Below are 27,908 nucleotides of genomic sequence, written 5' to 3' on the forward strand. Positions count from 1 at the left end.
TATATTCGACAGGCAGAAAATGAATGGCGGCAGACGGCAGTGCGCTAATCCAATGTTAACTTTTATGCCTTTTCCTAACGCTTCGAACACACCGACTGCGTCATTGCGTTTTGGTACACCAGGAGTACATTCATTTACAATGGAACGCTGCGTTTGCCTTGCAGCATTGCATTGCAGAGGCAGTTGCAGTGCGTTCTGTGTGGTGCATACGTTGGATTTATCGAACGTATGCGTCAAACTGTATGCGTAACCGGGTTGACAGAAATGGTAGCAGAAGGTGAATGTTGAACTTTTGTTGCACACATATCTAGATGATGCTGCATACTATTTTGCGCAATGACGCAGTCGGTGTGTTCAAAGCGTAATGCCTCGATCACACCAACAATGTCATTGCATTTTGGTACACCAGAAATACATTCATTTCCAATGGAACGCTGCGTTTGCCTTGCAGCATTGTGTTGCAGAGGCAGTTGCAGTGCGCGTTGCAGAGGCAGTTGCAGTGCGTTCTGTGTGGTGCATACGTATGCGTCAAACTGTATGTGTAGACGGCTTGACTGAAATGGTAGCAGAAGGTGAATGTTGAACTTTTGCGTACTATTCTGCACAAAAGCGCTATCGGTGTTAATTAACTTCACTGAAACTATATCTAACCTTAACGTAATTCCTAATTCCTAAACCTAACCCTACTCACAACCTTAATACATTTCGACCCCTATGCATTAACTTATGTTTTTCTTCTGCTGGTCGAATATACACTTCCATATATTTAACACTATTTGTGTTCCATTTAATTCTGTGGTTGTAGCATTGTGTTGATCTAAATTTAATCCAGACAAAATGTGTTTTTGTGTGTGATGTAACCACACAAAGATCATACCAAGATTTTCATTTTATTAGACCAATTTCTGAATTTTAAAATGTAGGTCTGTGTGTCTGTGTGTCTTATTGGATGAATAACCAAAAGGATTACCATGGTCTCCAAGCGTATCTATTCCTTTTTATGTGCTATACAGTGGGGGAAAAAAGTATTTAGTCAGCCACCAATTGTGCAAGTTCTCCCACTTAAAAAGATGAGAGAGGCCTGTGATTTTCATCATAGGTACACGTCAACTATGACAGACAAATTGAGGAAAAAAAATCCAGAAAATCACATTGTAGGATTTTTAATGAATTTATTTGCAAATTATGGTGGAAAATAAGTATTTTGTCACCTACAAACAAGCAAGATTTCTGGCTCTCACAGACCTGTAACTTCTTCTTTAAGAGGCTCCTCTGTCCTCCACTCGTTACCTCTATTAATGGCACCTGTTTGAACTTGTTATCAGTATAAAAGACACCTGTCCACAACCTCAAACAGTCACACTCCAAACTCCACTATGGCCAAGACCAAAGAGCTGTCAAAGGACACCAGAAACAAAATTGTAGACCTGCACCAGGCTGGGAAGACTGAATCTGCAATAGGTAAGCAGCTTGGTTTGAAGAAATCAACTGTGGGAGCAATTATTAGGAAATGAAAGACATACAAGACCACTGATAATCTCCCTCGATCTGGGGCTCCACGCAAGATCTCACCCCGTGGGTCAAAATGATCACAAGAACGGTGAGCAAAAATCCCAGAACCACACGGGGGGACCTAGTGAATGACCTGCAGAGAGCTGGGACCAAAGTAATAAAGCCTACCATCAGTAACACACTACGCCGCCAGGGACTCAAATCCTGCAGTGCCAGACGTGTCCCCCTGCTTAAGCCAGTACATGTCCAGGCCCGTCTGAAGTTTGCTAGAGTGCATTTGGATGATCCAGAAGAGGATTGGGAGAATGTCATATGGTCAGATGAAACCAAAACATAACTTTTTGGTAAAAACTCAACTCGTCGTGTTTGGAGGACAAAGAATGCTGAGTTGCATCCAAAGAACACCATACCTACTGTGAAGCATGGGGGTGGAAACATCATGCTTTGGGGCTGTTTTTCTGCAAAGGGACCAGGACGACTGATCCGTGTAAAGGAAAGAACGAATGGGGCCATGTATCGTGAGATTTTGAGTGAAAACCTCCTTCCATCAGCAAGGGCATTGAAGATGAAACGTGGCTGGGTCTTTCAGCATGACAATGATCCCAAACACACCGCCCGGCAACGAAGGAGTGGCTTCGTAAGAAGCATTTCAAGGTCCTGGAGTGGCCTAGCCAGTCTCCAGATCTCAACCCCATAGAAAATCTTTGGAGGGGAGTTGAAAGTCCGTGTTGCCCAGCGACAGCCCCAAAACATCACTGCTCTAGAGGAGATCTGCATGGAGGAATGGGCCAAAATACCAGCAACAGTGTGTGAAAACCTTGTGAAGACTTACAGAAAACTTTTGACCTGTGTCATTGCCAACAAAGGGTATATAACAAAGTATTGAGAAACTTTTGTTATAGACCAAATACTTATTTTCCACCATAATTTGCAAATAAATTCATTAAAAATCCTACAGTGTGATTTTCTGGATTTTTTTCTTCTCATTTTGTCTGTCATAGTTGACGTGTACCTATGATGAAAATTACAGGCCTCTCTCATCTTTTTAAGTGGGAGAACTTGCACAATTGGTGGCTGACTAAATACTTTTTTCCCCCACTGTATACCCCCCTTCTAATAAAGTACTTTGTTTAGAAACAGTCATTTGACTCAATCAAGGACATTATGTGAATTCAACGATATACACTGTGTATACTTAAGCAATAAGGCACGAGGGGGTGTGGTATATGGCCAATATACCACGGCTAAGGGCTGTTCTTAAACACGACGCAAAGCGGAGTGCCTGGATATAGCCCTTATCCGTGGTATATTGGCCATGTACCACAAACCCCAGAGGTGCCTTATTGCTATTATATACTGGTTACCAACATAATTACAGCAGTAAAAATAAATGTTTTGTTATACCCATGGTATACGGTCTGAAATACCACGGCTGTCAGCCATTCAGGGCTCGAACCACCCAGTTTATAAAAAAACAATAAGGTGACCTGCTCTTTCCATGACAGACTGACCAGGTGAAAGCTATGATCCCTTATTGATGTCACTTGTTAAATCCACTTCAATCAGTGTAGATGAAGGGGAGGGGACAGGTTAAAGAAGGATTTTTAAGCCTTGAGACAGTTGAGACATGGATTGTGTATGTGCCATACAGAAGTTGAATGGGCAAGACAAAATATTTAAGTGCCTTTGAACAGGGTATGGTAGTAGGTGCCAGGCGCACCGGTTTGTGTCAAGAACTGCAACACTGCTGGATTTTTCACGCTCAACATATCCCTGTGGAACGCTTTCGACACCTTGTCCCGGCAAATTGAGGCTGTTCTGAGGACAAAGGGTGCACCCCCTTTGTTGCAGTTCTTGACACAAACCGGTGCGCCTGGCACCTACTACCATACCCTGTTCAAAGGCACTTAAATATTTTGTCTTGCCCATTCAACTTCTGTATGGCACATACAACTCAATATTAGGAAGGTGTTCTTAATGTTTTGTACACGCAGTGTATACTGTATACAGTGTATAAACTGTCTCTTTCCTCTGTCAGCAGGGTAAACACTGCATACTGGACGTGTCGGGGAATGCCATAAAACGACTACAAGTAGCACAACTCTATCCCATTGCCATCTTTATAAAGCCTAGGTCCATTGATTCATTAATGTGAGTTCTCTCATACCCTAACTCATGAAAATATTATTATATAGCAGATGTGTTTATTACGGATATGCAATACAAGGGAAGGAGCTGACATCATTAAATTGAGTGCAGAATGCATTTTTAAGTGGTCAAAAAGTGGGGAGGGGGCAAATCAGGCAATTAAGTGGAAATGGGAGTTGAATACCACATTAACTTCATGAATGTAATTCATAGTCCATACATGTGGAAATGTAGTTGCAGAGAGTAGAACCTTAGGGGGCGGGTTACCCGGACGCAGATTTAAGCCTAGTCCTAGACTTTCAATGGAGATTCTGCATTGAGCTTGCTTTGTAGTCCATGACTAGGCATAATAGGTGTCCGGGAAACCGCCCCATGGTGTCTGATGCCTCACAACAAATCTCTGTTCTCAGGGAGATGAATAAGAGATTAACAGAAGAGCAGGCCAGGAAGACATTTGACCGGGCCATGAAGCTGGAACAGGAGTTTGGCGAGTTTTTCACAGGTACAGTATCCATGAGTAAAGATGCACAATGTTCCTATTTTTTGACAAAAGAGATGTGAAAGTTGTAGTCTTACTTCTCTGTCAATTTCAGTGCAACCCTTGTTGATGTATACAGTTCTGGGGGCTCATTTCTCAACCCTCTGTGGATTACACCAAAAAAATTGACCTACATGGAGAGCCTACAATTAGAGGGAATTATGAACATTATTGATGTTCATCATTTCAATGATAAAACAGATCCATACTGTAATTCTTTGCATGTGAATGAGCATTACAAGCCTGCCTGGATAATGCCCTTCATTCACCTTTAATGGTGACAAATTACACCCTCATTTGCTGTATGGTTAGGAACTATTGGATCTAATTCACCCAGTAAAAACAAAAAGAGCAGGGTTTAGCAGAATGTGTGACTTTTTCAACCTAACCTGTGGGACCATACTGTGTTCTATGGGTGCAATTTATTATTATCACTAACAGTATGTACATGACAAAAAAATATTTCCTTCTATTAGAAAATAATTTATAAATGGTTAGATCTTCCCGTACTGAATGTATCCCCTTGTTTTGCAGCCCTTGTTCAAGGAGACACCTTAGAAGACATTTATAACCACTGCAAAATGGTGATAGAGGAGCATTCGGGACCTTACATCTGGATCCCATCAAAGGAGAAATTATGAGAACACACCACTTTGGCAGGGATATTGGACTGCTAGATTCACAACATACTTTGTAAAAAATTATCAACTGTAATGGTAATTTATATTGTTCATAATTATAGCCAATTAAAACGATTTTTTTGTTATAGTTTTTAGTTTTTTTTTACTTTCAATATGAATGTTCCTGAATGTACACTACAAAGTTTAAGAAACATTTTTGGGCAAAAAAAAATTGACGGTTTGTATATTTAATGTTTTTTTATTTTAGAAAATGCAAAGGAAATGAAATAAACAAGGGCATGTGTTCACGTCGACACTGCGTGGAATTTAAAATGAATATTCGACGATGGCAGAGACACAAGTCATCGCCACGGCAATGAAGGAGGGGAAGGAAATAATATCAGCTTCTTTTGCTAGCACTTGTGTCCGATATTCACCTCACATCAGTAGCTGACATTTTGTGTGACTTTAGCAGCTATGGCCCTTGGACACAGTTAATCACAATCCTCCTATTTTTACATTATTATTTTTTATTATTTTGTGAATCCAGATTTGTTTTAAAATGTTTTATTTGAAGAAGAATTCTCCTCAACTGTGTTTTTTTTTTTTTTGTGTGTGTGGATTATTTCTTTAAAAATACAGTTATTGTTAAGATGCTTTGATTAGAATGAAGAATTAAGGGGGAAATCTACATTTAGGTGTAGGAAATGTGACATTATATTTTGCTATTTATACTGATAGAGGGCACAACAGCACAGAAAGTATTTATTATGAAGATATATAACTTTGATTAAAAAATAAATAATAAAACTGATCTTAATTGTTTAACATAGTGTGATGTGGTAGATGTAGTGATGATGGGGGTGTTATTTGAGAGTAAATGGAAAACTACAGGTCCCAAGTCCTTTGAGGACTGATAGTAAGTCATGCACTGTGGTGAGCCTACAAGTCTAAGGCCGTATATTCACAAAGCAGCCTAATGATAAGAATTGCTCCTAAGTGGCAAAGTTATCAGAATTCTGTCATTTTCCCCATTAGTGTAATACATTTTCTGAAAGTAATTCACAAACTTAAACGTTTAAGGGGCATGTTCTCACTTTGTGCACGTTTGCCACAAACTTCCCAACATGTGTATTCCCAGTGGCCTAGTGCAACGGCTGGAAAGTGTCTGAAGTGAAATTTCACAAATGAAAAGTAAGTATCAATATGAATTACAGTAGGCCTATAACCAAATGCAATGTGCTTTGTTGCTTTTTTTTCAATCATGAAACACACTTTGGGATTTTGATTAATGGAGGCATCTGTGTCTTCCATTCAATTATTTAAAGAACTATAGTCTTGTATATCGATTATAATTAAAGTAAATTAAAGAAAGGATTATCAAATAGTATAAAGATTTCTTACAAGTCTTACGGTTATCAATCAATCTTATTTTATTTAGTGAATGTTGTCCGTAGTGCTGAATCGTGGTGCTGCATCAATGATGTGCCAATACAGTGAGGGGAAAAAAGTATTTGATCCCCTGCTGATTTTGTACGTTTGCCCACTGACAAAGAAATGATCAGTCTATAATTTTAATGGTAGGTTTATTTGAACAGTGAGAGACAGAATAACAACAAAAAAATCCAGAAAAACGCATGTCAAAAATGTTATAAATTGATTTGCATTTTAATGAGGGAAATAAGTATTTGACCCCTCTGCAAAACATGACTTAGTACTTGGTGGCAAAACCCTTGTTGGCAATCACAGAGGTCAGACGTTTCTTGTAGTTGGCCACCAGGTTTGCACACATCTCAGGAGGGATTTTGTCCCACTCTTTGCAGATCTTCTCCAAGTCATTAAGGTTTCGAGGCTGACGTTTGGCAACTCGAACCTTCAGCTCCCTCCACAGATTTTCTATGGGATTAAGGTCTGGAGACTGGCTAGGCCACTCCAGGACCTTAATGTGCTTCTTCTTGAGCCACTCCTTTGTGGCCTTGGCCGTGTGTTTTGGGTCATTGTCATGCTGGAATACCCATCCACGACCCATTTTCAATGCCCTGGCTGAGGGAAGGAGGTTCTCACCCAAGATTTGACGGTACATGACCCCGTTCATCGTCCCTTTGATGCGGTGAAGTTGTCCTGTCCCCTTAGCAGAAAAACACCCCCAAAGCATAATGTTTCCACCTCCATGTTTGACGGTGGGGATGGTTGGTGCGATTATTCGCAAATGGAAGAAACACAAAATAACTGTCAATCTCCCTCGGCCTGGGGCTCCATGCAAGAGCTCACCTCGTGGAGTTGCAATGATCATGAGAACGGTGAGGAATCAGCCCAGAACTACACGGGAGTATCTTGTCAATGATCTCAAGGCAGCTGGGACCATAGTCACCAAGAAAACAATTGGTAACACACTACTCCGTGAAGGACTGAAATCCTGCAGCGCCTGCAAGGTCCCCCTGCTCAAGAAAGCACATATACATGCCCGTCTTAAGTTTGCCAATGAACATCTGAATGATTTAGAGGAGAACTGGGTGAAAGTGTTGTGGTCAGATGAGACCAAAATCGAGCTCTTTGGCATCAACTTAACTCGCCGTGTTTGGAGGAGGAGGAATGCTGCCTATGACCCCAAGAACACCATCCCCACCGTCAAACATGGAGGTGGAAACATTATGCTTTGGGGGTGTTTTTCTGCTAAGGGGACAGGACAACTTCACCGCATCAAAGGGACGATGGACGGGGTCATGTACCGTCAAATCTTGGTTGAGAACCTCCTTCCCTCAGCCAGGGCATTGAAAATGGGTCGTGGATGGGTATTCCAGCATGACAATGACCCAAAACACACGGCCAAGGCCACAAAGGAGTGGCTCAAGAAGAAGCACATTAAGGTCCTGGAGTGGCCTAGCCATTCTCCAGACCTTAATCCCATAGAAAATCTGTGGAGGGAGCTGAAGGTTCGAGTTGCCAAACGTCAGCCTCGAAACCTTAATGACTTGGAGAAGATCTGCAAAGAGGAGTGGGACAAAATCCCTCCTGAGATGTGTGCAAACCTGGTGGCCAACTACAAGAAACGTCTGACCTCTGTGATTGCCAACAAGGGTTTTGCCACCAAGTACTAAGTCATGTTTTGCAGAGGGGTCAAATACTTATTTCCCTCAATAAAATGCAAATCAATTTATAACATTTTTGACATGCGTTTCTCTGGATTATGTTGTTGTTTTCTGTCTCTCACTGTTCAAATAAACCTACCTTTAAAATTATAGACTGATCATGTCTTTGTCAGTGGGCAAACAAAATCAGCAGGGGATGAAATACTTTTTTCCCTCACTGTATTTTTGAAGCATTTACTTTTGACCAAAACTACAAATTGTTCCCCAATAAATCATGTTATGGGCGGCAGGTGGCTTAGTGGTTAAGAGCATTGTGCCAATAACCGAAAGGTTGCTGGTTCTAATCCCCGAGCCGACTAGGTGAAAAATCTGTCGATGTGCCCTTGAGCAAGGCACTTAACCCTAATTGCTTCTGTAAGTCGCTCTGGATAAGAGCGTCTGCTAAATGACTAAAATGTAAATGTAATGTTATATTCACTTCCATTTCAGAGCAGATTGTAGCCTATTTTAAACTTCAAAATTATTAGTACCATTATAATTTGTGGAATAGTAAGTTAACACATTGAATAAACATCACCTGTGAGGATACTAATAGCAATAGGTGTAATTTCAACTGTTACTGATTATGATGCTGTGGAGATACGCACATACTTTTGGCGCAGAATCTGATGATATGGTGTGCAGTGAAATTACAATATGCCCCTAACAGATCTCTTCATTTAGGAGTGGTGGAGAGGACTTCCAAGGGCTTAAGAATTTTCTTAACTGTCAGCTTTTGCCATTACCAAGCCCAGACACAATGGGGCCATACTTGCGAACATAAGCAACCATTTACATTTAAACAGTTTCTCCTGCTCAAAATGCATATCAGCCAATTAAAATCGTAGATTTACTTGCATGTGACAGAACGCTAAATTTAAACTGTCCAATCAGATAATATGGCAAACATTAGCCCTATGCTAACCTCACCAGGTAGCAGTGATTATATCCAGGAACAATTTCTTCAACAGCCTATCAAAGATCTTAAAGACTTTATATCCACCAAAAAATCCAGAAAATCACATTTACTCATAGCTTTGGGACAAGTCTTTGAATGTCTTTGAGTGGCCCAGCCAGAGGCCGGACTTGAACCCGATCGAACATCTCTGGAGAGATCTGAAAATAGCTGTGCGGCGACGCTCCCCATTCAACCTGACAGAGTTTGAGAGGATCTGCAGAGAAGAATGGGAGAAACTCCCCAAATACAGGTGTGCCAAGCTTGTAGCGTCATACCCAAGAAGTCTCAAGGCTGTGATTACTGCCAATGGTGCTTCAACAAAGAACTGAGTAAAGGGTCTGAATACTTACGTAGATGTGATATTTCAGTTCTCTTTATACAGTACCAGTCAAAAGGTTGGACACACCTACTCATTCATAGTTTTTTTTTTTTTTTTTTTTTTACTATTTTCTACTTTGTAGAATAATAGTGAAGACATCAAAACTTATAAATAACACATATGGAATCATGTAGTAACCAAAAAAGTGTTACAAAAATCATAATATATTTTATATTTGAGATTCTTCAAATAGCCACCCTTTGCCTTGATAACAGCTTTGCACACTCTTGGCATTCTCTCAACCAGCTTCACCTGGAATGCTTTTCCAACCTTCTTGAAGGAGTTCCCACATATGCTGAGCACTTGTTGGCTGCTTTTCCTTCACTCTGTCGTCCGACTCATCCCAAACCATCTCAATTGGGTTGAGGTCGGGGGATTGTGGAGGCCAGGTCATCTCCTTCTTGGTAAAATAGCCATTACACAGCCTGGAGGTTTGTTGGGTCATTGTCCTGTTGAAAAACAAATGATAGTCCCACTAAGGCCAATCCAGATGGGATGGCATATCGCTGCAGAATGCTGTGGTAGCCATGCTGGTTAAGTGTGCTTTGAATTCTAAAACAATCACAGACAGTGTCACCAGCAAAGCATCCCCACATCATAACACCTCCTCCATGCTTTACGGTGGGAACTACACATGCAGAGATCATCCGTTCACCCACACTGCGTGTCACAAAGACATGGCGGTTGGAACCAAAAATCTCCACTTTGGACTCCAGACCAAAGGACAACTTTCTACCGGTCTAATGTCCATTGCTTGTGTTTCTTGGCCCAAGCAGGTCTCTTCTTCTTATTGGTGTCCTTTAGTAGTGGTTTCTTTGCAGCAATTCGACCATGAAGGCCTGATTCACACAGTCTCCTCTGAACAGTTGATGTTGAGATGTGTCTGTGACTTGAACTCTGTGAAGCATTTATTTGGGCTGCAATTTCTGAGGCTTGTAACTCTAATGAACTTATCCTCTGCAGCAGAGGTAACTCTGGGTCTTCCATTCCTGTGGCGGTCCTTATGAGAGCCAGTTTCATCATAGCGCTTGATGGTTTTTGCGACTGCACTTGAAGAAACTTTCAAAGTTCTTGACATTTTCCGTATGACTGTCCTTCATGTCTTAAAGTAATAATGGATTTTCGTTTCTCTCTGCTTATTTGAGCTGTTCTTGTCATAATATGGACCTGGTCTTTTACCAAATAGGGCTATCTTCTGCATACCCACCTACCTTGTCACAACACAACTTATTGGCTCAAACGCATTAAGAAGGAAAACAATTCCACAAATTAACTTTTAAGAAGGCACACCTGTTAATTGAAATGCATTCCAGGTGACTACCTCATGAAGCTGGTTGATATAATGTCAAGAGTGTGCAAAGCTGTCATCAAGGCAAAGGGTGGCTATTTGAAGAGTCTCAAATATAAAATATTTGGATCCTTCAGTAAATAAGAGAGCAGTCTCACTCCTGAGTCTCCGGGGAGATTGTAGCTCAGGTCCAGCACTCTCATTTGGTAGGGGTTTGATCTTAGAGCTTTGACCAGAGAAGCATAGCGATCCTCTGTGACTCCACAACCTGACAGCCTGCAGACAGATGATCATGATTTCTCAAACACTCCTGCTCTCTAATGGTGAAATGGGAGAATGGAAGCTGTACGTTTGTTCATTTTCAAAATATATAATTTGGCCAGTGTTTATTAATTTTCAGCACTTATTTCAGAGAAAATGTGGGCTAGCAATATTTGTGAGCATCAGCTTAGTGCCAGTTTGGAAAGTGTTGACAACAGCCCCACTTCTTGGAAATATGACAAAGCCAGTGGTGAGCTGTAGAATTTGATGTACAATCTTTTTCCTTCATAATGATAGTTGAATAGAGGGCGCATGTGGATCTGATGAACAACCATCACTTAATAAAAAATACTCACCTCAATATTTCCAGTTTACAACAATTATTCCCTAGTCCAAGAGAAAACACATGCACCCCTGAATCCAGCAGGTCATTGTTGCTCAGATATGTTCTTCATATCTATCTATTTTAGGGATGCATGATGTCAACCTTCTGATCAGTATTGAACAGTAATAGCTTAAAAACCTTCACATCAGCTGATCGTGTACTTGACTAACAATATTCTGTGCCAATATTATAGAGCATTGTCAGTGCTTAATTCCGTAGTATACAAGACACTGAATGACCTAAATGACCTGCAGAGCCTGGAGGTCCCAGAACATGCATGCATGCATGCTCACTTGTTTTTGTATAGGCCTAAAAAGGTGCCATGAATGCGCATTATAACGCATCATAAACAACAAATTATTTCAGAGTAGATTGGAGATATACTGTATTTGCACATTAGAGTCATCTACTGAACGCCTCCATTTGGGACAAATAATTTGGCTCCCTAATTTACATACTGCAACTGCAGGAACAAGAGATAGTAAGAAGAGCCTCATTTTGGTCCATGTTTATTTTTGCTACAGTAAATATGGGACCGCCGTTAAGGTGTCTAGACCAGAGGGTTAAACATTTTATTTGGTTTATTGCTATCATAGCCAAGAAAATATCCCTAGTACTTACCTAGCTGTTCTGACGGCTTTGACAACTGGCAGCAGCCTCAGAAGACCTTCCTCTGATCTGATGTATTGCTTCAGGTCAAACACATCCAGTTCTTCTTCTTAAGTCAGCAACACAAAGACCAAAGCTGACCACTGTGCCGGTGAGAGTTAATCTCTGGATAGAATTCCTGAGCTTATATAGCTTTGGATCTCCTCCACAAGAGAATGGTCATTCAGTTCTTTCAAACAGTGGAAAATATGAATGCAACTTTCTGGAGAGGGATTCTGGCTAATCTTCTTCTTGATGTTTATTTTTTATTTATTTTATTTATTTCACCTTTATTTAACCAGGTAAACCAGTTGAGAACAAGTTCTCATTTACAACTGCGACCTGGCCAAGATAAAGCAAAGCAGTGCGATAAAAACAACAACACAGAGTTACATATGGGGTAAAACAAAACAAAGTCAAAAAAATACAACAGAAATACATATATATACAGTGTGTGCAAATTTAGCAAGTTATGGAGGTAAGGCAATAAAATAGGCTATAGTGCAAAATAATTACAATTAGTATTAACACTGGAATGATATATGTGCAAGAGATGATGTGCAAATAGAGATACTGGGGTACAAATGAGCAAAATAAATAACAATATAGGGATGAGGTAGTTGGGCGGGCTAATTTCAGATGGGCTGTGTACAGGTGCAGTGATCGGTAAGGTGCTCTGACAACTGATGCTTAAAGTTAGTGAGGGAGATAAGTGTCTCCAGCTTCAGAGATTTTTGCAATTTGTTCCACTCTGTGAGTTGCTTCTACTCTGTACTAACTGGCCTTGTAGGAGAGTCTGATTGGACTCCAATGACAGGCCCATAAGGAAGCGGAGGAAAAGGTCCTTGTTGTTGATGAATTAAAGAAACACATATACAGCAGCCAGAAACTCCTGTTTGCTCAGATGTACAAAGCAGTACACCTTCTTGTACAGCCCACACTCCTCTCTGAAGATCTGTGAACAAACTCCTGAGTTCACAGTGGCTTCAATGACATCAACGCCACACTCTTTCAAGTCTTCCTCATAGAAAATCAGATTGCCTTTTTCCAGCTGTTCAAATGCCAGTTTTCCCAGTGACAGAATGAGCTGGTTATTCCAGAGTGGATCTGTCCAATATTTTCCATGAAACTTCGCATTCTTCTGTTTGGTCTGAAATACCAGGAAGTGTGTGTACATCTCAGTTAAGGTCTTGGGCATCTCTACTCTTGTATCTATTTTCAACATGTGTTTAAGAACTGTGGAAGAAATCCAACAAAAGACTGGTAGCACACTCCAACACTCAGACATAATTTACAAACGAAGCATTTGTGTTTAATGAGTCCACCAGATCAGAGGCAGTAGGGTGTGTGAAATTGACAATTTTCTTGTCAAAATGTAATGAGTACTTTTGGGTGTCAGGGAAAATCTATCTTATTTTCTTTAGGAATGTAGTGAAGTTAAAGTAAAAGTTGGCAAAAATATGAATAGTAAAGTAAAGTACAGATACCCCCAAAAACGACTTAAGCAGTACTTTAAAGTATTTTTGCCTAAGTACTTTACACCACTGGGTATGTGACACATGATGTGGAGGCTCCTTATGTGTGAGATGATTATTCTGGCCAGGTTGTCATTGTCATTGAATCTCTTCCTGAAGTACTCCTCCTTCTGTGGGTCGTTGAGCACTCTTATCTCTGTCACCAGGTCAATACACCCTGAAGGGATCTGATTGGAAGCTGCAGGTCGGGAGGTTATCCAGAGGAGAGCAGAGGGAAGCAGATTCCCCTTGATGAGGTTTGTCAGCAGCACATCCACTGAAGTTGACTCTGTGACATCATAACATCTCTTGTTTTGTTTGAAGTCTAGGGGCAGTCGACACTCATCCAGACCGTCAAAGACAAACAGAACTTTGTAGTTATCATAGTTGGAGATGTTGCGTATTCTTCAGATCAGATTTGAGCTTATATTTGCACTTCTCAGCAAGCTCATCTGAAATATTTATGTGAACTTCTGGACCACTGAGAATCTCTGACCTCTGCTGTTGGTCTCTGACTCTGACCTCTGCTGTTGGTCTCTGAATCTGACCTCTGCTGTTGGTCTCTGAATCTGACCTCTGCTGTTGGTCTCTGAATCTGACCTCTGCTGTTGGTCTATTACTCTGACCTCTGCTGTTGGTCTCTGTGGATGAAACGTTATTAGAGACCTTATGTGTAACGCTAAGCACCACAAAGATGCAGTCATTCAGAACATATCTGTAATCTTCACAGCTATACAAAGTACACATCTGGAGAGTGCATACACACAGGTGGCCACAGTTATTTTTCTATACATAACAGGACAGTCACATCTATAAGTCTACCTATTCATCGTGTATCAACCTGCAGTTCTTACCTTTGTTCACTGGAAATATATACTGTATCTCTCTGAATAAGATTGGAGGTTCCATAGACTAGTCACTTTTCATGGACAAACAGCTGGGTACACTGCACACTGTAAAATAATACCTGGGATAATTACCTTGTTGCCTGAATTCACAACCAGAACATGTCAAGTCAACAAGACATTTTCCTATCTGCTGAAGAAAACATATTGTTAGAGGAGTCACTCTGATCAAAGTAAACCTGATAATAACATTGTATAAGGCTATAGTGATAGCATTATGCCTTTATATATCAATATGCTCCATATGCAAGCCCAACGTAATTATTGGGTTGTCACTTGGTTGTCACTAAGACAGTGTTCAGTATGCCACTTGATGGAACTGATCAGGTGTGAATATTCTTGGGGTATACAAATGGTGTACATTTAAGTACATTTAACTGCTGAGTAAAAAACATGTAAAATACTTCCATATAGTCTCTCTCCCCACCCAAAACAACAGATGAGACGGACCACAGTTTGATACAAGAAGCAGCTGTATTTGACCAGAAAAGCATCTCCAATCCAGTGTCTTTACGGCATTTTCTCTCACAACATTTCAGTGTAAAAATCCTTCACTCTAATAATAGAAAATCACCTTCAATAAATCCAAAATAACATTTATAATGCATCTAAAAAATTAATCAAAGATACCTCCCACTGGGAACAGACTTCATTTCAATGTTTAGTTTTGATTTACATTTGGTTGAGTTGTCAACTAATGTGAATTCAACGTGAACTAAACAACAAATGTCACCATGTCATTGGATTTAGATTCAACGTTTTAAAAATAGAAGACAATGTTCCCTTAAGTTTATGACTTTTTGAAAATCCAATCAGTATTCCACGTTGACTCAACCTGGTCACATGGATTTTTTTGTTGTTGAAATGATGTGGAAACAACGTTGATTCAACCAGTTTTTGCCCACTACTAGTGGGGCTTCCATTTTCATTACCACAGTATTTCCAATGGAAATAGAAAACCTTATGGATTTTTTTAATTACTATAATTCTTTCACTTAATCTATAAAGATTGTAAGAGTGCTCAGGAGGCGAGGCCGAGTTGCATTAGCGAAGATTGGCATCTCTGTCGGATGAGGCCACAGAGGCAGCTAACATAATGGGTATTATTAAGTATCTTTATAAGAACAAACACAGTCGAGTAAGAGTCCCTGGACTGCACAGTGATACGTAGCAGTTACCTGCACCGCAGCCGAATCATACCAGGTACAGTCCCCTACCTGCTCTCCTCCTCTCCCCGCTCGACCCTTTTCTTATGTGGTTACTAGAAGAGTAGGCAGTGTTAGGAGTGTAGAAATAGAATGGACAGAACAGGCATGGATCTCCAGGTCATTGGGAAATGGATATGGTTGGCAACCTGTTGGACGTGCTGCACAGGGAGCTAGGAAATGTCACGGACATTGGAGTGCTTAAGAATTCATTCTTCATTCTTAAATAGATACAATTAAAATCATCTAAGATCCTATCAGCAAAAGTTAATTGCTTTTAGAGGATAATGCCCATTCCAATCATTCTGTTTCTAGGTGGCAAATTGTCACCCTATACCAAAATCGACCCCTAGCCCTACGCACTTGTGGAGAGCTGAAAGGATAAGCTCGACATAAGTAATATGGTAATAGTTTCCACCTGCTCTCTGATTGGCTGGATGACATTTTGCCATATTGCTTACACCAATCTAATCTTCTCACATCTCCACTAGTGAAGAAGGGAGGCAGAAGTTGTAGGGGATATGGGTTGATTTTTGATTGGGCCTGTTTGTCATCCATAGGTGGTCTGCTGGGGTCCTCTGTGCTAAATCCTAAGGAGAAGTGGGCATGGTGACTGGTATAGGACCTGCTGATACGGTCCTATCTGGCACTAACTGATATGCTTCCGCTAATCCCTGAGGTTGAAAAAACTGTTGATGTGAGGTGTAGCAAGGAGTTGGCAACCCGTTCGCTATTACAGTATAAATGGCAGTATAAGGTGGTTGAAGTTTCCCCAGGTACAGATCTAGGATCAGCTTCCTCTCCCCCAAACCTAGACTTAACCATAAGTGGGGAAAATGCCAAACTGACCCAAGATCAGCATCTAGGGGCAACTTCACCCTACTCCTATTAGGTGTACTAGAAGGACAGACATATATTTAACCAGATCTCCCTTATTGTTGAAAGCTGGGATTTGTAGTTCCCCGGCTGCTCCTGGGTAGTACAGAGACTACAGAGAAAGGCAGGCCCTCGGATCCGATTCTTCTGTTTCACAGCTCCACCCTGTGGTCAACCGCTGCAGCAGAACCGTTTTCCCACAGTTAGGTTGGCGTGAGACTTTGAAATGTGGGACTGTTGAAAATGTACTGTGTTTCGATGGTGTGGTTGATGGTATTCCCTGAATTCTCTGCATCAGGGTTGGGCTCAATTCGAATTGAAGTCAGTCAATTCAGGAAGTGATTTTAATTTAAAATCTAAAATGTGTAAAACTTTTGACATAAATAGCTTCTCCTTTTCAGTTTATTGAGAAGTCATTGAAAATAGATACCCCTTTTTCAATCATTGAATTGGAATTTCAGTTTATTCCTGAATTGACTGCCTCCAATTCGAACTGAGCCAAACCTTGCTCTGCACTAGTGAAGAGTAAGGCCAGATACATCCAGGTAAGATATGGGAGTTGACTTGGGAGGCAGGGAGAGAGTAGAGTAGAGTAAGGTAGGCAGTGATGGCGGAGCACAGCACAGCAGAGCTCTTGAAACCATGAGAAAGGCAAACAAGAAAAACAACGGAGAAAAAAAAAGTTTGGAAGACTGCCGATTGGTACAGTCCTAAATGTATAGGTGTGTGTCTGTGTGTGTGTAACATTGATAGAGGGAGCCTGAACAGTGCAGGAAATATATGAGCCATCCACCCCTCCATATGGCCATCTCTCCCTTCCTTCCATCCCCCCATTTTCTGGCCAGGTGGCAGTGGCTGTATGTTGAGAGACTATACTGGTCCTCTCTTTTGCAGCTCCTGGATAAATGCTGGAAGAGAAAGAGGGAGAAAATTCATGAGAAAGAGAGAGGCCCCAAAATTCCTCACACATTGTCTTATGATTTAGTCATAATATAAAAAGTAAAAATACATTATTCGTAATAATATGAGAATTGAGAGGATAATATAAAACAAAGATAAGTAGTTTTAAAGAAGTCATGTACACACATGTATATACAGTATATTCGGAAAGTATTCAGACCCCTTGACTTTTTCCAAATTTTGTTACATTACAGCCTTATTTCTAAAATAGATTGTTTTCCTCATCAACCTACACACAATGCCCCATAACGACAAAGCACAAACCGTTTTTTTAATAGACATTTTAGCAAAAATAAATACAAAATACTGAAATGTCTCATTTACATAAATATTCAGACCCTTTACTCAGTACTTATTTGAAGCACGTTTGGCAACGATTACAGCCTCGAGTCTTCTTGGGTATGACGCTACGAGCTTGGCACACCTGTATTTGGAGAGTTTCTCCCACCTTAATTGGGGAGGACGGGCTCGTGGTAATGGCTGGAACAGGTGGAATGTTATAAAATACATCAAACACATGGGTTCAACGCATTTGATGCCATTCCGTATGTTACGTTCCAGCCATTATTATGAGCCGTCCTCCCCTCAGCAGCCTCCACTCTGTTAGAGGTATATGAATATACTGCAGTGGCTGGAGCAACATTGTATTGTGATTCTTATTGACTGTACTGCTAAAGACATAAAAAAGAAAAGCTAGGGAGTGCTCCTTGAATTGGATGGACAAATCAGGAACTCACCACCGATGATTTCATCCTTCACTTTATGGAGCTCTTTTCTCACTTCCTCAAGGATGTCCTAAACACACAAATCATCATCATCATCATCTTCGTCACAGTCAGTATCATTCTGATCATCACCAATCAATTAAGCAGATATTCTGAAACCAAGAATACCTGCTTTCCCAAAAATACAAAAAAATAAAGTGTTATCTGAGAATGATGCCGATAGTCGTCTCTATCTGACACCATCAGTAGGGGAGCAATGGTCACCCTTTTATCTCTAGCCTACATACCAATAATCCTTTAAACATAACATGAACAGGTCAATGGTGGAGCTCACCTGTTTGATTCTCTCCATCTCTGAGTCTTCACTGCCTGTGCTGTTCGTGGCCTTCATCCTGAGAGAGAGATAAAGGGAGACAGAGAGAGACAGAGAGAGGAGGAGAGAGAGGAGAATAAAGAGGAGTGAGGGAGAGAGGAGTGAGAGAGAGAGGAGGGAGGGAAAGAAAGAAAGAAAAAAGAAGTGAATTGAGAGACGAGATGGGCGGGGAGAGGGAGGGCAACAACAAACCCCAAGGATATGGAAGCTCAGTTCGGGCAAAAATGGCGGTCTTGACAGGAGCCATGGACCAGCCATCTTGTCACCGTGTTAACTGCAGAAGCGTCACAGAAAGCTGTAGACTAATGAGGGGTGGATAACTGCTGGTGTTGTACCAACATAGAAACTGAAGTACTTTCAATGGTCAGGGTGTTATTTTTAGTAATGGAGGTTGAAACCATTTCACTGAATGGGTCAAATTAGGCTCCATTACTTGAGTAAAAGTACAGATACCTAAATAGAAAATGACTAAAGTAAAAGTGAAAGTCACCCAGTAAAATACTACTGGAGTAAAAGTCTAAAAGGATTTGGGTTTAAATATACTTAAGTATCAAAAGTAAATGTAGTTGTAAAATATACTTAAGTATCAAAAGTAAAAGTAAAAGTACAAATCATGTAAAATTCCTTATATTAAGCAAACCAGACGGCACAATTTTTATTTTATTTACGGATAGCCAGGGTCACACTCCAACCCTCAGACATCATTTAAAAACAAAGCATTTGTGTTTAGTGAGTCCGACAGATCAGAGGCAGTAGGGATGACCAGGGATGTTCTATTGATAAGTGTGCGAATTGGACCATTTTCTGTCCTGCTAAGCATTCAAAATGTAACGAGTACTTTTGGGTGTCAGGGAAAATGTAAGGAGTAAAAAGTACATAATTTTCTTTAGGAATGTAGTGAAGTAAAAGTAAAAGTTGTCAAAAATATAAATAGTAAAGTACAGATACCCCCAAAAAACTACTTAAGCTGTACTTTAAAGTATGTTTACTTAAGTACTTTACACCACTGATTAGTTGCAATGGGTTTGTTCCAATCAAGCACTAGTACACCAGATTCAATTTATCATAGCCACTGGCCTTGAGTTAATCAGTTTCGTTTCCACATCTGAGGGGGAGAGAATTGTTTTACTCAAGTGGTGACTTGAGCGAGACCCCAGTCCAGAAACAGACCCTAACCCTTTGGCACTTGACGTAGATCTGAAACAACTGGATAGGTATAAGTAATATGGTAGTTCCACCACCTTGCCCTCTGATAGGCTAGGTGGAATGTCCTCCATATTGCTTATACCCATCCAATCCTTTCACATCTATACCAGTGCCTAGGGTGTATAGAAGGTTGTTTCTGGGCCGTGCCCTGGACTAGGGTGCTGTCATTAGCAGGAGCCGGACAGAAACGCTTAGTCAGAAGACATAGTAAAGACACACACAGCAGGCTCAACGCAAGGCGGCAGCAAAAAACACTATTTACTGAAACCACCTCTTGTGCTTTTCCTGTGATACTTTTTTAAAATCTCAGCAAGACCAAAAAGACAAAAACAGAGAGTACCAAAGACATGGCCTTGAGGATTGCTAGGCCCTAAAGCAGAGTGTTTCCCAATTTAATTTTTCTCCCTAACACTAATTAATACACTTGATTCAACCAATCAATCATCATCAAGCCTTTGAATAGAATCAGGTGTGTTAGTGCCAGGGCAAAAACAAAGATGTGCAAAGTTCACAGCTATACATAGCATTGTGTTGCTTAAATCGCTTGGCACAACAAGCTGCACAAGAGAACACACAACGCTGTTGGCAGTTCACTCCAGGGTGAAGTTTCCCCTAAGTACAGATCTAGGATCAGCTTCCCACCCCCAATCCTAAACTTAACCATGAGTGGGGAAACTTACCCAAGATCATTGCTAGGAGGAACTTCACCCTACACCTAGTGAGTAGTGCTGAGCGATTAACCAACATTTGGGGTTATTGAACAACTAATTGATTGAATTCCATTATTTATTTATTTTTTCTGTGAGCTCAATGTGCAGTTTCTCTAGAGATAAATTATATCAAGCCTGAACACTGCGATATGGTAGGGAGTTGTAGTTTCCAACAGGCCAATATTTTACATAGTTTAGCTCAGAAAACGTGGCAATTAACTACAATTACCATAATCCATTGCGCGCCCGCTTAAACTTGTCCGGTCTGTGCGGAGTAATACACAGAGACTGAAAGAAGAGAAAACGCGCGATTGAGAGGGATAGAAAGCAGTTGCTTCGCTAACCGGAAAATACATGATCGAAGTGATTGATTGTTGGTATTCAGCAGTCATAAAGTATGCCTTATTTACTTTGAAGAACTACTAAAATAGTAATTTTGTCAGAAAGCATATGCAGCAGCTCTATAGAGATGAGATAATGACTTGGAATAAAGTAATCAAATATTTTATTAAAGTAATGTGAATAAATTATGGTTAATAAGTGATAAGCAGTAATGGGCAGTCACTACCACCATGGGACTTGTATTAATTGTTTTATTCTGTGTTGTTACAGCATTCAACCCACATAATGCATAGTGCATTTAATGTAAAAAATAAGAAAATAAATAGAAAACTGTGATAATTTTTTTCATAATCGAATCGAAACCAAACCGACCTCAAAAAGCACTAATCGCTCAGCACTACTAGTGAGACTGTAGAATATCTGCAGACAGACGTGGAGTCCCGGCATAAGGGAAGGGGGGGGGGGGTAGATAGGGGGTACCTGGACACTGGGGTAGACGATGGAGAAGGGGGAATGGGAGGAAGGGCAGAGGTGGTGGGGCTGGGGCTGCTCTCCTGCAGCTGGGTCTTGGTGGTTGAGTTAGTCCTGTTTGACACATGCAAGATTTTCTCTCAAACACACTCTCTCTTTACAGTGCCAGAGAGGTGGGATAAATAGGGGAAGGGCCGGCTCCACGGGGGGCACAGATGGAATTTGTGCCCGCCCAGTTTTGTCCCTCCATAGTAAACATAGTTATTGTAGCAAATTTCCTGCACCACAGGTATGAGAGACAGCATGTTGGTGTTTATTGTGCTGACATTCAACAGATGGGTGCATTCCCTACCTTGGCATGGTGGCAGATTTCTCCCACGGTTTCCTGAGGGTGTCTGTCATGACAAAAGGAGATCATGAAAATGATGAAACATCAAAATCTATTTTATGTTTATGTAGCTATATTATACTTTATTCAATAAACGGCGAACCAGTGCTTCACAGCTCAAACAAGGATAGAACATTCATATGAGTCAAAGAGATCTGGGTTGTATTCATTAGTGCACACCGTAGCAAAATAAAAGGAAAACGAGGTTCAGGTAGTCCCTCCCTGTTTCGGTGCATTTTCTTTCATTTGGTGCCTAATGAATACAACCCAGGAAACTACACTAGCTGTCACAAGTTAAATGTATACAAACAAAATACATATAATTTAATGATCAGTGGAGTGTTCCAGAAAACAGGACCATTATTAAGTTAACCAGCTAACTTTGATAAGCAGTCAAATACTGTATCTCTTGATTTTCCAATTATTTTAGAAAGCTAAACTTGGATATGGGTTGTTGGTTGTCGAGTCAATTATACCATGCTAATTTAAAGTCTATATTTCATAAAATGATGATGCTATTTCAGAAACATGAGTGTCATTTTTGAGAAGGAAGTATATATATTCAGCCGACATATTTTTGGAACAGTTAGCGGGCCAACTCATTGATTCTTCTTTCTGGAACAGCTCCCAGGTGCATACTGAGTCAAATACAAAAGGAGTGACTGAAGACTTCAGTGGATCTACTCACCACTTTGGCCTGAGGACTTTGAGGAGTCTTCCTAAAAGAGCAGAGTAACAAAATGACATTGTGTCATCCCTTTACTATGCACATATGTTTTTAACCACAGTGTGACTTGACTTGCAGCTTACACACACACATTCTTAAAGACATGCTCCGGTACTTTGGAGACTAAGACTACTTTTTTAAACCTCCCGCTTTGGGCTGGATGTCTCCATCTCTTCCAATGTCTAGTTCATACATACATAATCTATGAGCAGAATTACTGTTTTACCTCAATTAGCCACGAAATCCCTAGTTTGAAAGCAACTGTTTTCTTGAAGCTGTGCTGCGCCATTTTCCCTACATTTCCCCCCACGTGGGCCAGCCCCCTAGCAATTCGCGTTCCAGCCAATGAGCTTCAGGCTCTTGCATTTGAGTGACAGCTAGCAAGAGTCCTGGCCAGCGTAATCCAATGAAGTTGCAGGGCTGGCCCAAAGGCTCAGTGGACACAGCAGAGACAGAGAGAGAGAGTAATGATGTGGTGCTCATATGTGACGTAGTACGCAATTACCTGAGAATCTCTTTAAGGATTTATGAGAGGAGGATTGTTGTCTCTACAAAGATAATTGACAGGATACTTACATTGCTGGGCTCATCCTTCTTTACGCCTGGATTATCTGACATTTTCTTCCTGCACACAAAGACACACAATGAAGACGAGGTCTAAGCCTCAGCAAATCACACACACGCACACAGTGATATGATCGTAAACGTCACACACACACTCTCGTCACACACATACACACAACGTTAACACTCATCACACACAGTCGTCCAGCCCCACGTGTAACAAAGACTGAGGCAGAGGCTCACCGACGGGCCAGGATGGCACTCATCTCCCCCATCAGATTTCCTCCCCCACCTCCTCCTCCTCCTCCCGATGTAGGAAGTGCCGCCGCACCACTATCCTCCTATGGAGAGAGACGGGCTCTATTTCAGTACTTAAAAAATGCACCCTTCTTTCTAGCCTTCCTTGAGGAAATCACTAATCTGACACTAAGATTTGTGAAAGGTGGAAGCCATGTCTTCACCTATATCCACTCACTTAAAGATCAGGGATTACCTCAAGAAAGGTGTTCGACTCACTGAATATACAACATGCATCAACAATGGAATATGGAGTAAAAGGGATGTGTTCCAGGTCTTTTGTGAAGGTGCGCTGCCTGCACAATTCAAATAACATTTTCTATATTATATTGGCGTGGTTCTTGAGATGTTAAACACTTCTCCAGGCCCTGTCAGATCTGATCATATGCACAGCATGACTGCAATGAAGACGACCTGGAAAACGGCTGTGACACTGGTCTCACCTTGGCGGATTTGCGTAGTTTGGCTCCTGCCAGGGCGGCAGCTAGTCCATCCCCCCCCCCTCCTCCTCCTCCTCCTCCTCCTCCTCCAGGCAGAGGTGGGGCAGGTGGGGCCCCGGACCCAGGTGGTGGTGGGGGGCCAGGTGGGGGTGGGGGGCCAGCAGGTGGGGGGCCTGGAGGTGGAGGCGGGCCTGGGGGAGCCGGGGGGCCACCAGGGGCTGAAGGAGGGGCGGGTGGGGCTGTAGGGGGGATGGCTGCGGCCTGTTTCTCTCTCTCCTGCTGCTCCTGCCTCTGCAGTTCCAGTCTGCGAGGGGAGAGACACAGACAGAGTTCTTTCTATCAGTTAATGTTCACACACACACATACAGATGTAGGATCTTAATTTGAGCCAGTTTGCTACAGCTGGACAAAAATCCTGCAGCAACAGGAAATGTGAATGATTACGTACATTTTTCGTATGGGAAAATCAGGCCTGAAATTTAAAAATGGAAGTTCAGAAGCCTTTTTAAAGCTCAAATACACTTGCAGGAAAGTTCTCCTGCAACAGGGTGATCAAATTAAGATCCTACATCTGTATAAACAGGCACACACAAAGGTGTGTACACACATACACAAAATGAAAGAGTCATGATCTTTTGCATCTACACACCATACCTCCCATGTACAATGTAATATCACTATTATAACTTAGTGTGTGCTACTGTAGATTAAAGTGTGTTATCCATTTAGCAGACACTTTTATACAAAGCGACTAACATTAGGGAATTGAACCCAGTACCCTGGTGTTGCAAGCGCCCATGCTCTACCAACTAAGCCACACAGAACCTGACTGCGTTAGCGTTAGCGTCAGGGTTAGGTGTCACTGACAGTCATAATAGCCTGACTGCGTTAGCGTCAGGGTTAGGTGTCACTGACAGTCATAATAGCCTGACTGCGTTAGCGTCAGGGTTAGGTGTCACTGACAGTAATAATAGCCTGACTGCGTTAGCGTCAGGGTTAGGTGTCACTGACAGTAATAATAGCCTGACTGCGTTAGCGTCAGGGTTAGGTGTCACTGACAGTCATAATAGCCTGACTGCGTTAGCGTCAGGGTTAGGTGTCACTGACAGTCATAATAGCCTGACTGCGTTAGCGTCAGGGTTAGGGTGTCACTGACAGTCATAATAGCCTGACTGCGTTAGCGTCAGGGTTAGGTGTCACTGACAGTCATAATAGCCTGACTGCGTTAGCGTCAGGGTTAGGTGTCACTGACAGTCATAATAGCCTGACTGCGTTAGCGTCAGGGTTAGGTGTCACTGACAGTCATAATAGGTGAATTGCAACGAAGACGCAGAACTTGTCATGGAGCCCCGTGTTAGTGCTGGTTTTCTTAAAACTATACTAAGGGGCGATGACATGCACCTGCATGCTAAAATAAGCTTGATTGAAATGAAAAACCCACAAGAATAAACCAGTGATTTAGCTGATCTTACATTGATACCAGACAGCTGCAACTATTGTTGCCTAAATTCTCTATTTCCACCCCCAATGAGATATCAACCTATCAGGAGAATCTGAAACTTTTAGACTGATGAATGTAAAACACTTATTAAGAATATGGGAGTTGTAGGCCTATACATTCATATACTTAATATGTGTGATATATGAAATAAATCTATTAGACTACATTTTCAATTATAAAAAATATAGATTATATAACCCATCACGATTGACTTGTTTTAGTTACACATTCCAAATATGGACAGTGCAGAGATATAGCCCCCTAGGTCTTGATAAGAAATTACTATACTTTTTAACTACAAATTGTAATTAATAGATTACATTAACATGTTTGTTCAGACAGTTGATACCATCTGGTATATCCAATAGGCCACACTCCTCAGTAATCCTGTATATTAAAGGAAGTGGAGGACACAAAACGTCATCTCAAAGGGTCAATTATACCTGGCTGGCTCATGTCATAGGTTAAGCACTGTTCACCTTTGGTGAGGAGGATTCTCAAGTCTACTGCCTTGAATGGCAAGCTTTCAGCTGGCAGATAGAGTCTCTACTGTTGGTTAAAGGGGTTATATACAGTTGCTACATACAGTGGGGAAAAAAAGTATTTAGTCAGCCACCAATTGTGCAAGTTCTCCCACTTAAAAAGATGAGAGAGGCCTGTAATTTTCATCATAGGTACATGTCAACTATGACAGACAAATTGAGAAAGAAAAATCCAGAAAATCACATTGTAGGATTTTTAATGAATTTATTTGCAAATTATGGTGGAAAATAAGTATTTGGTCAATAACAAAAGTTTCTCAATACTTTGTTATATACCCTTTGTTGGCAATGACACAGGTCAAACGTTTTCTGTAAGTCTTCACAAGGTTTTCACACACTGTTGCTGGTATTTTGGCCCATTCCTCCATGCAGATCTCCTCTAGAGCAGTGATGTTTTGGGGCTGTCGCTGGGCAACACAGACTTTCAACTCCCTCCAAAGATTTTCTATGGGGTTGAGATCTGGAGACTGGCTAGGCCACTCCAGGACCTTGAAATGCTTCTTACGAAGCCACTCCTTCGTTGCCCGGGCGGTGTGTTTGGGATCATTGTCATGCTGAAAGACCCAGCCACGTTTCATCTTCAATGCCCTTGCTGATGGAAGGAGGTTTTCACTCAAAATCTCACGATACATGGCCCCATTCATTCTTTCCTTTACACGGATCAGTCGTCCTGGTCCCTTTGCAGAAAAAACAGCCCCAAAGCATGATGTTTCCACCCCCATGCTTCACAGTAGGTATGGTGTTCTTTGGATGCAACTCAGCATTCTTTGTCCTCCAAACACGACGAGTTGAGTTTTTACCAAAAAGTTCTATTTTGGTTTCATCTGACCATATGACATTCTCCCAATCCTCTTCTGGATCTTCCAAATGCACTCTAGCAAACTTCAGACGGGCCTGGACATGTACTGGCTTAAGCAGGGGGACACGTCTCGCACTGCAGGATTTGAGTCCCTGGCGGCGTAGTGTGTTACTGATGGTAGGCTTTGTTACTTTGGTAACCAGCTCTCTGCAGGTCATTCACTAGGTCCCCCCGTGTGGTTCTGGGATTTTTGCTCACCGTTCTTGTGATCATTTTGACCCCACGGGGTGAGATCTTGCGTGGACCCCCAGATCGAGGGAGATTATCAGTGGTCTTGTATGTCTTCCATTTCCTAATAATTGCTCCCACAGTTGATTTCTTCAAACCAAGCTGCTTACCTATTGCAGATTCAGTCTTCCCAGCCTGGTGCAGGTCTACGATTTTGTTTCTGGTGTCCTTTGACAGCTCTTTGGTCTTGGCCATAGTGGAGTTTGGAGTGTGACTGTTTGAGGTTGTGGACAGGTGTCTTTTATACTGATAACAAGTTCAAACAGGTGCCATTAATACAGGTAACGAGGGAGGACAGAGGAGCCTCTTAAAGAAGAAGTTACAGGTCTGTGAGAGCCAGAAATCTTGCTTGTTTGTAGGTGACCAAATACTTATTTTCCACCATAATTTGCAAATAAATTCATAAAAAATCCTACAATGTGATTTTCTGGAATTTTTTTTCTCAATTTGTCTGTCATAGTTGACGTGTACCTATGATGAAAATTACAGGCATCTCTCATCTTTTTAAGTGGGAGAACTTGCACAATTGGTGGCTGACTAAATACTTTTTTCCCCCACTGTACCTTTTTTGACTTTTTATTTATATTTTTATTTTATTTATTTATTTATTTTTTGGGGGGGAATGGATCAGCTTAATATTGCAGATAGATTGTATCTTCTATCAATGTAATTGTCTGCATCACTTCCAATCCCCCATGTTTTTTTTATATATATACATACTCCCCTTTATTACTTTTCAACCCCACCATCCTTTCCCTACTTGGAGTAAATTATTTTAACATTTTTTGACTTAATGATATGTTGATTATTGAAGAATATAGCTTACAAGTGCTTCATGAGCGTAGTTCAACTGTCGTACTATATAGCCTACAAACATGGTTAAAACTATAATTTTGGTATCATGAATGGTCAGTCCTGGCATCCATTTCTCGGTCTATGAATTTGAGAGTGGTTACATTTCTCCAGCCCCATCATTCAGCTTTTTACCGAAACATGGGCGGGGAAAACACTTTGTTATTGTTTCAAGTGCTGAATGCCACTGCAAGTCTCTTGGAGTATGTCTCTATGAGCTTGGTACATCTAGCCATTGGGATTTCTGCCCATTCTTCAAGGCAAAACTGCTCCAGCTCCTTCAATTTGGATGGGTTCCGCCGGTGTACAGCAATCTTTAAGTCATACCACAGATTCTCAATTGGATTGAGGTCTGGGT

General features: G+C 41.3%; 2 protein-coding genes across 14 annotated transcripts in view; one reads left to right on the top strand and one right to left on the bottom strand.

The window, feature by feature from the left end:
- The window catches only part of LOC121579246 (disks large homolog 2), a 336,409-nt gene extending 330,766 nt beyond the window's left edge, over positions 1-5,643 (top strand). For 9 of the 13 annotated variants that reach the window (XM_041893670.2, XM_041893674.2, XM_041893676.2 and 6 more), the window contains 3 exons: positions 3,551-3,663; positions 4,071-4,162; positions 4,733-5,643. In XM_041893670.2, coding sequence (XP_041749604.2) covers positions 3,551-3,663; positions 4,071-4,162; positions 4,733-4,839 — 312 coding nt within the window. In that variant the 3' untranslated portion in view covers positions 4,840-5,643. The remainder of the gene's footprint in view (positions 1-3,550; positions 3,664-4,070; positions 4,163-4,732) is intronic. The other 4 variants (XM_041893672.2, XM_041893675.2, XM_041893677.2 and 1 more) reach the window with 1 other exon arrangement.
- Positions 5,644-14,739: 9,096 nt separating this feature from the next.
- Positions 14,740-27,908, bottom strand: part of LOC121580122 (vasodilator-stimulated phosphoprotein) — a 43,455-nt gene continuing 30,286 nt past the window's right edge. The window contains exons 5-13 of the mRNA XM_041895175.1: positions 23,572-23,872; positions 23,075-23,172; positions 22,844-22,892; positions 22,229-22,259; positions 21,505-21,547; positions 21,162-21,266; positions 18,385-18,442; positions 18,063-18,120; positions 14,740-17,273 (exon numbers count right to left, since the gene is read on the bottom strand). Coding sequence (XP_041751109.1) covers positions 17,236-17,273; positions 18,063-18,120; positions 18,385-18,442; positions 21,162-21,266; positions 21,505-21,547; positions 22,229-22,259; positions 22,844-22,892; positions 23,075-23,172; positions 23,572-23,872 — 781 coding nt within the window. The 3' untranslated portion in view covers positions 14,740-17,235. The remainder of the gene's footprint in view (positions 17,274-18,062; positions 18,121-18,384; positions 18,443-21,161; positions 21,267-21,504; positions 21,548-22,228; positions 22,260-22,843; positions 22,893-23,074; positions 23,173-23,571; positions 23,873-27,908) is intronic.

Source organism: Coregonus clupeaformis, chromosome 13 (genome assembly GCF_020615455.1).
Source record: "Coregonus clupeaformis isolate EN_2021a chromosome 13, ASM2061545v1, whole genome shotgun sequence".
Classification (NCBI taxonomy): domain Eukaryota; kingdom Metazoa; phylum Chordata; class Actinopteri; order Salmoniformes; family Salmonidae; genus Coregonus; species Coregonus clupeaformis.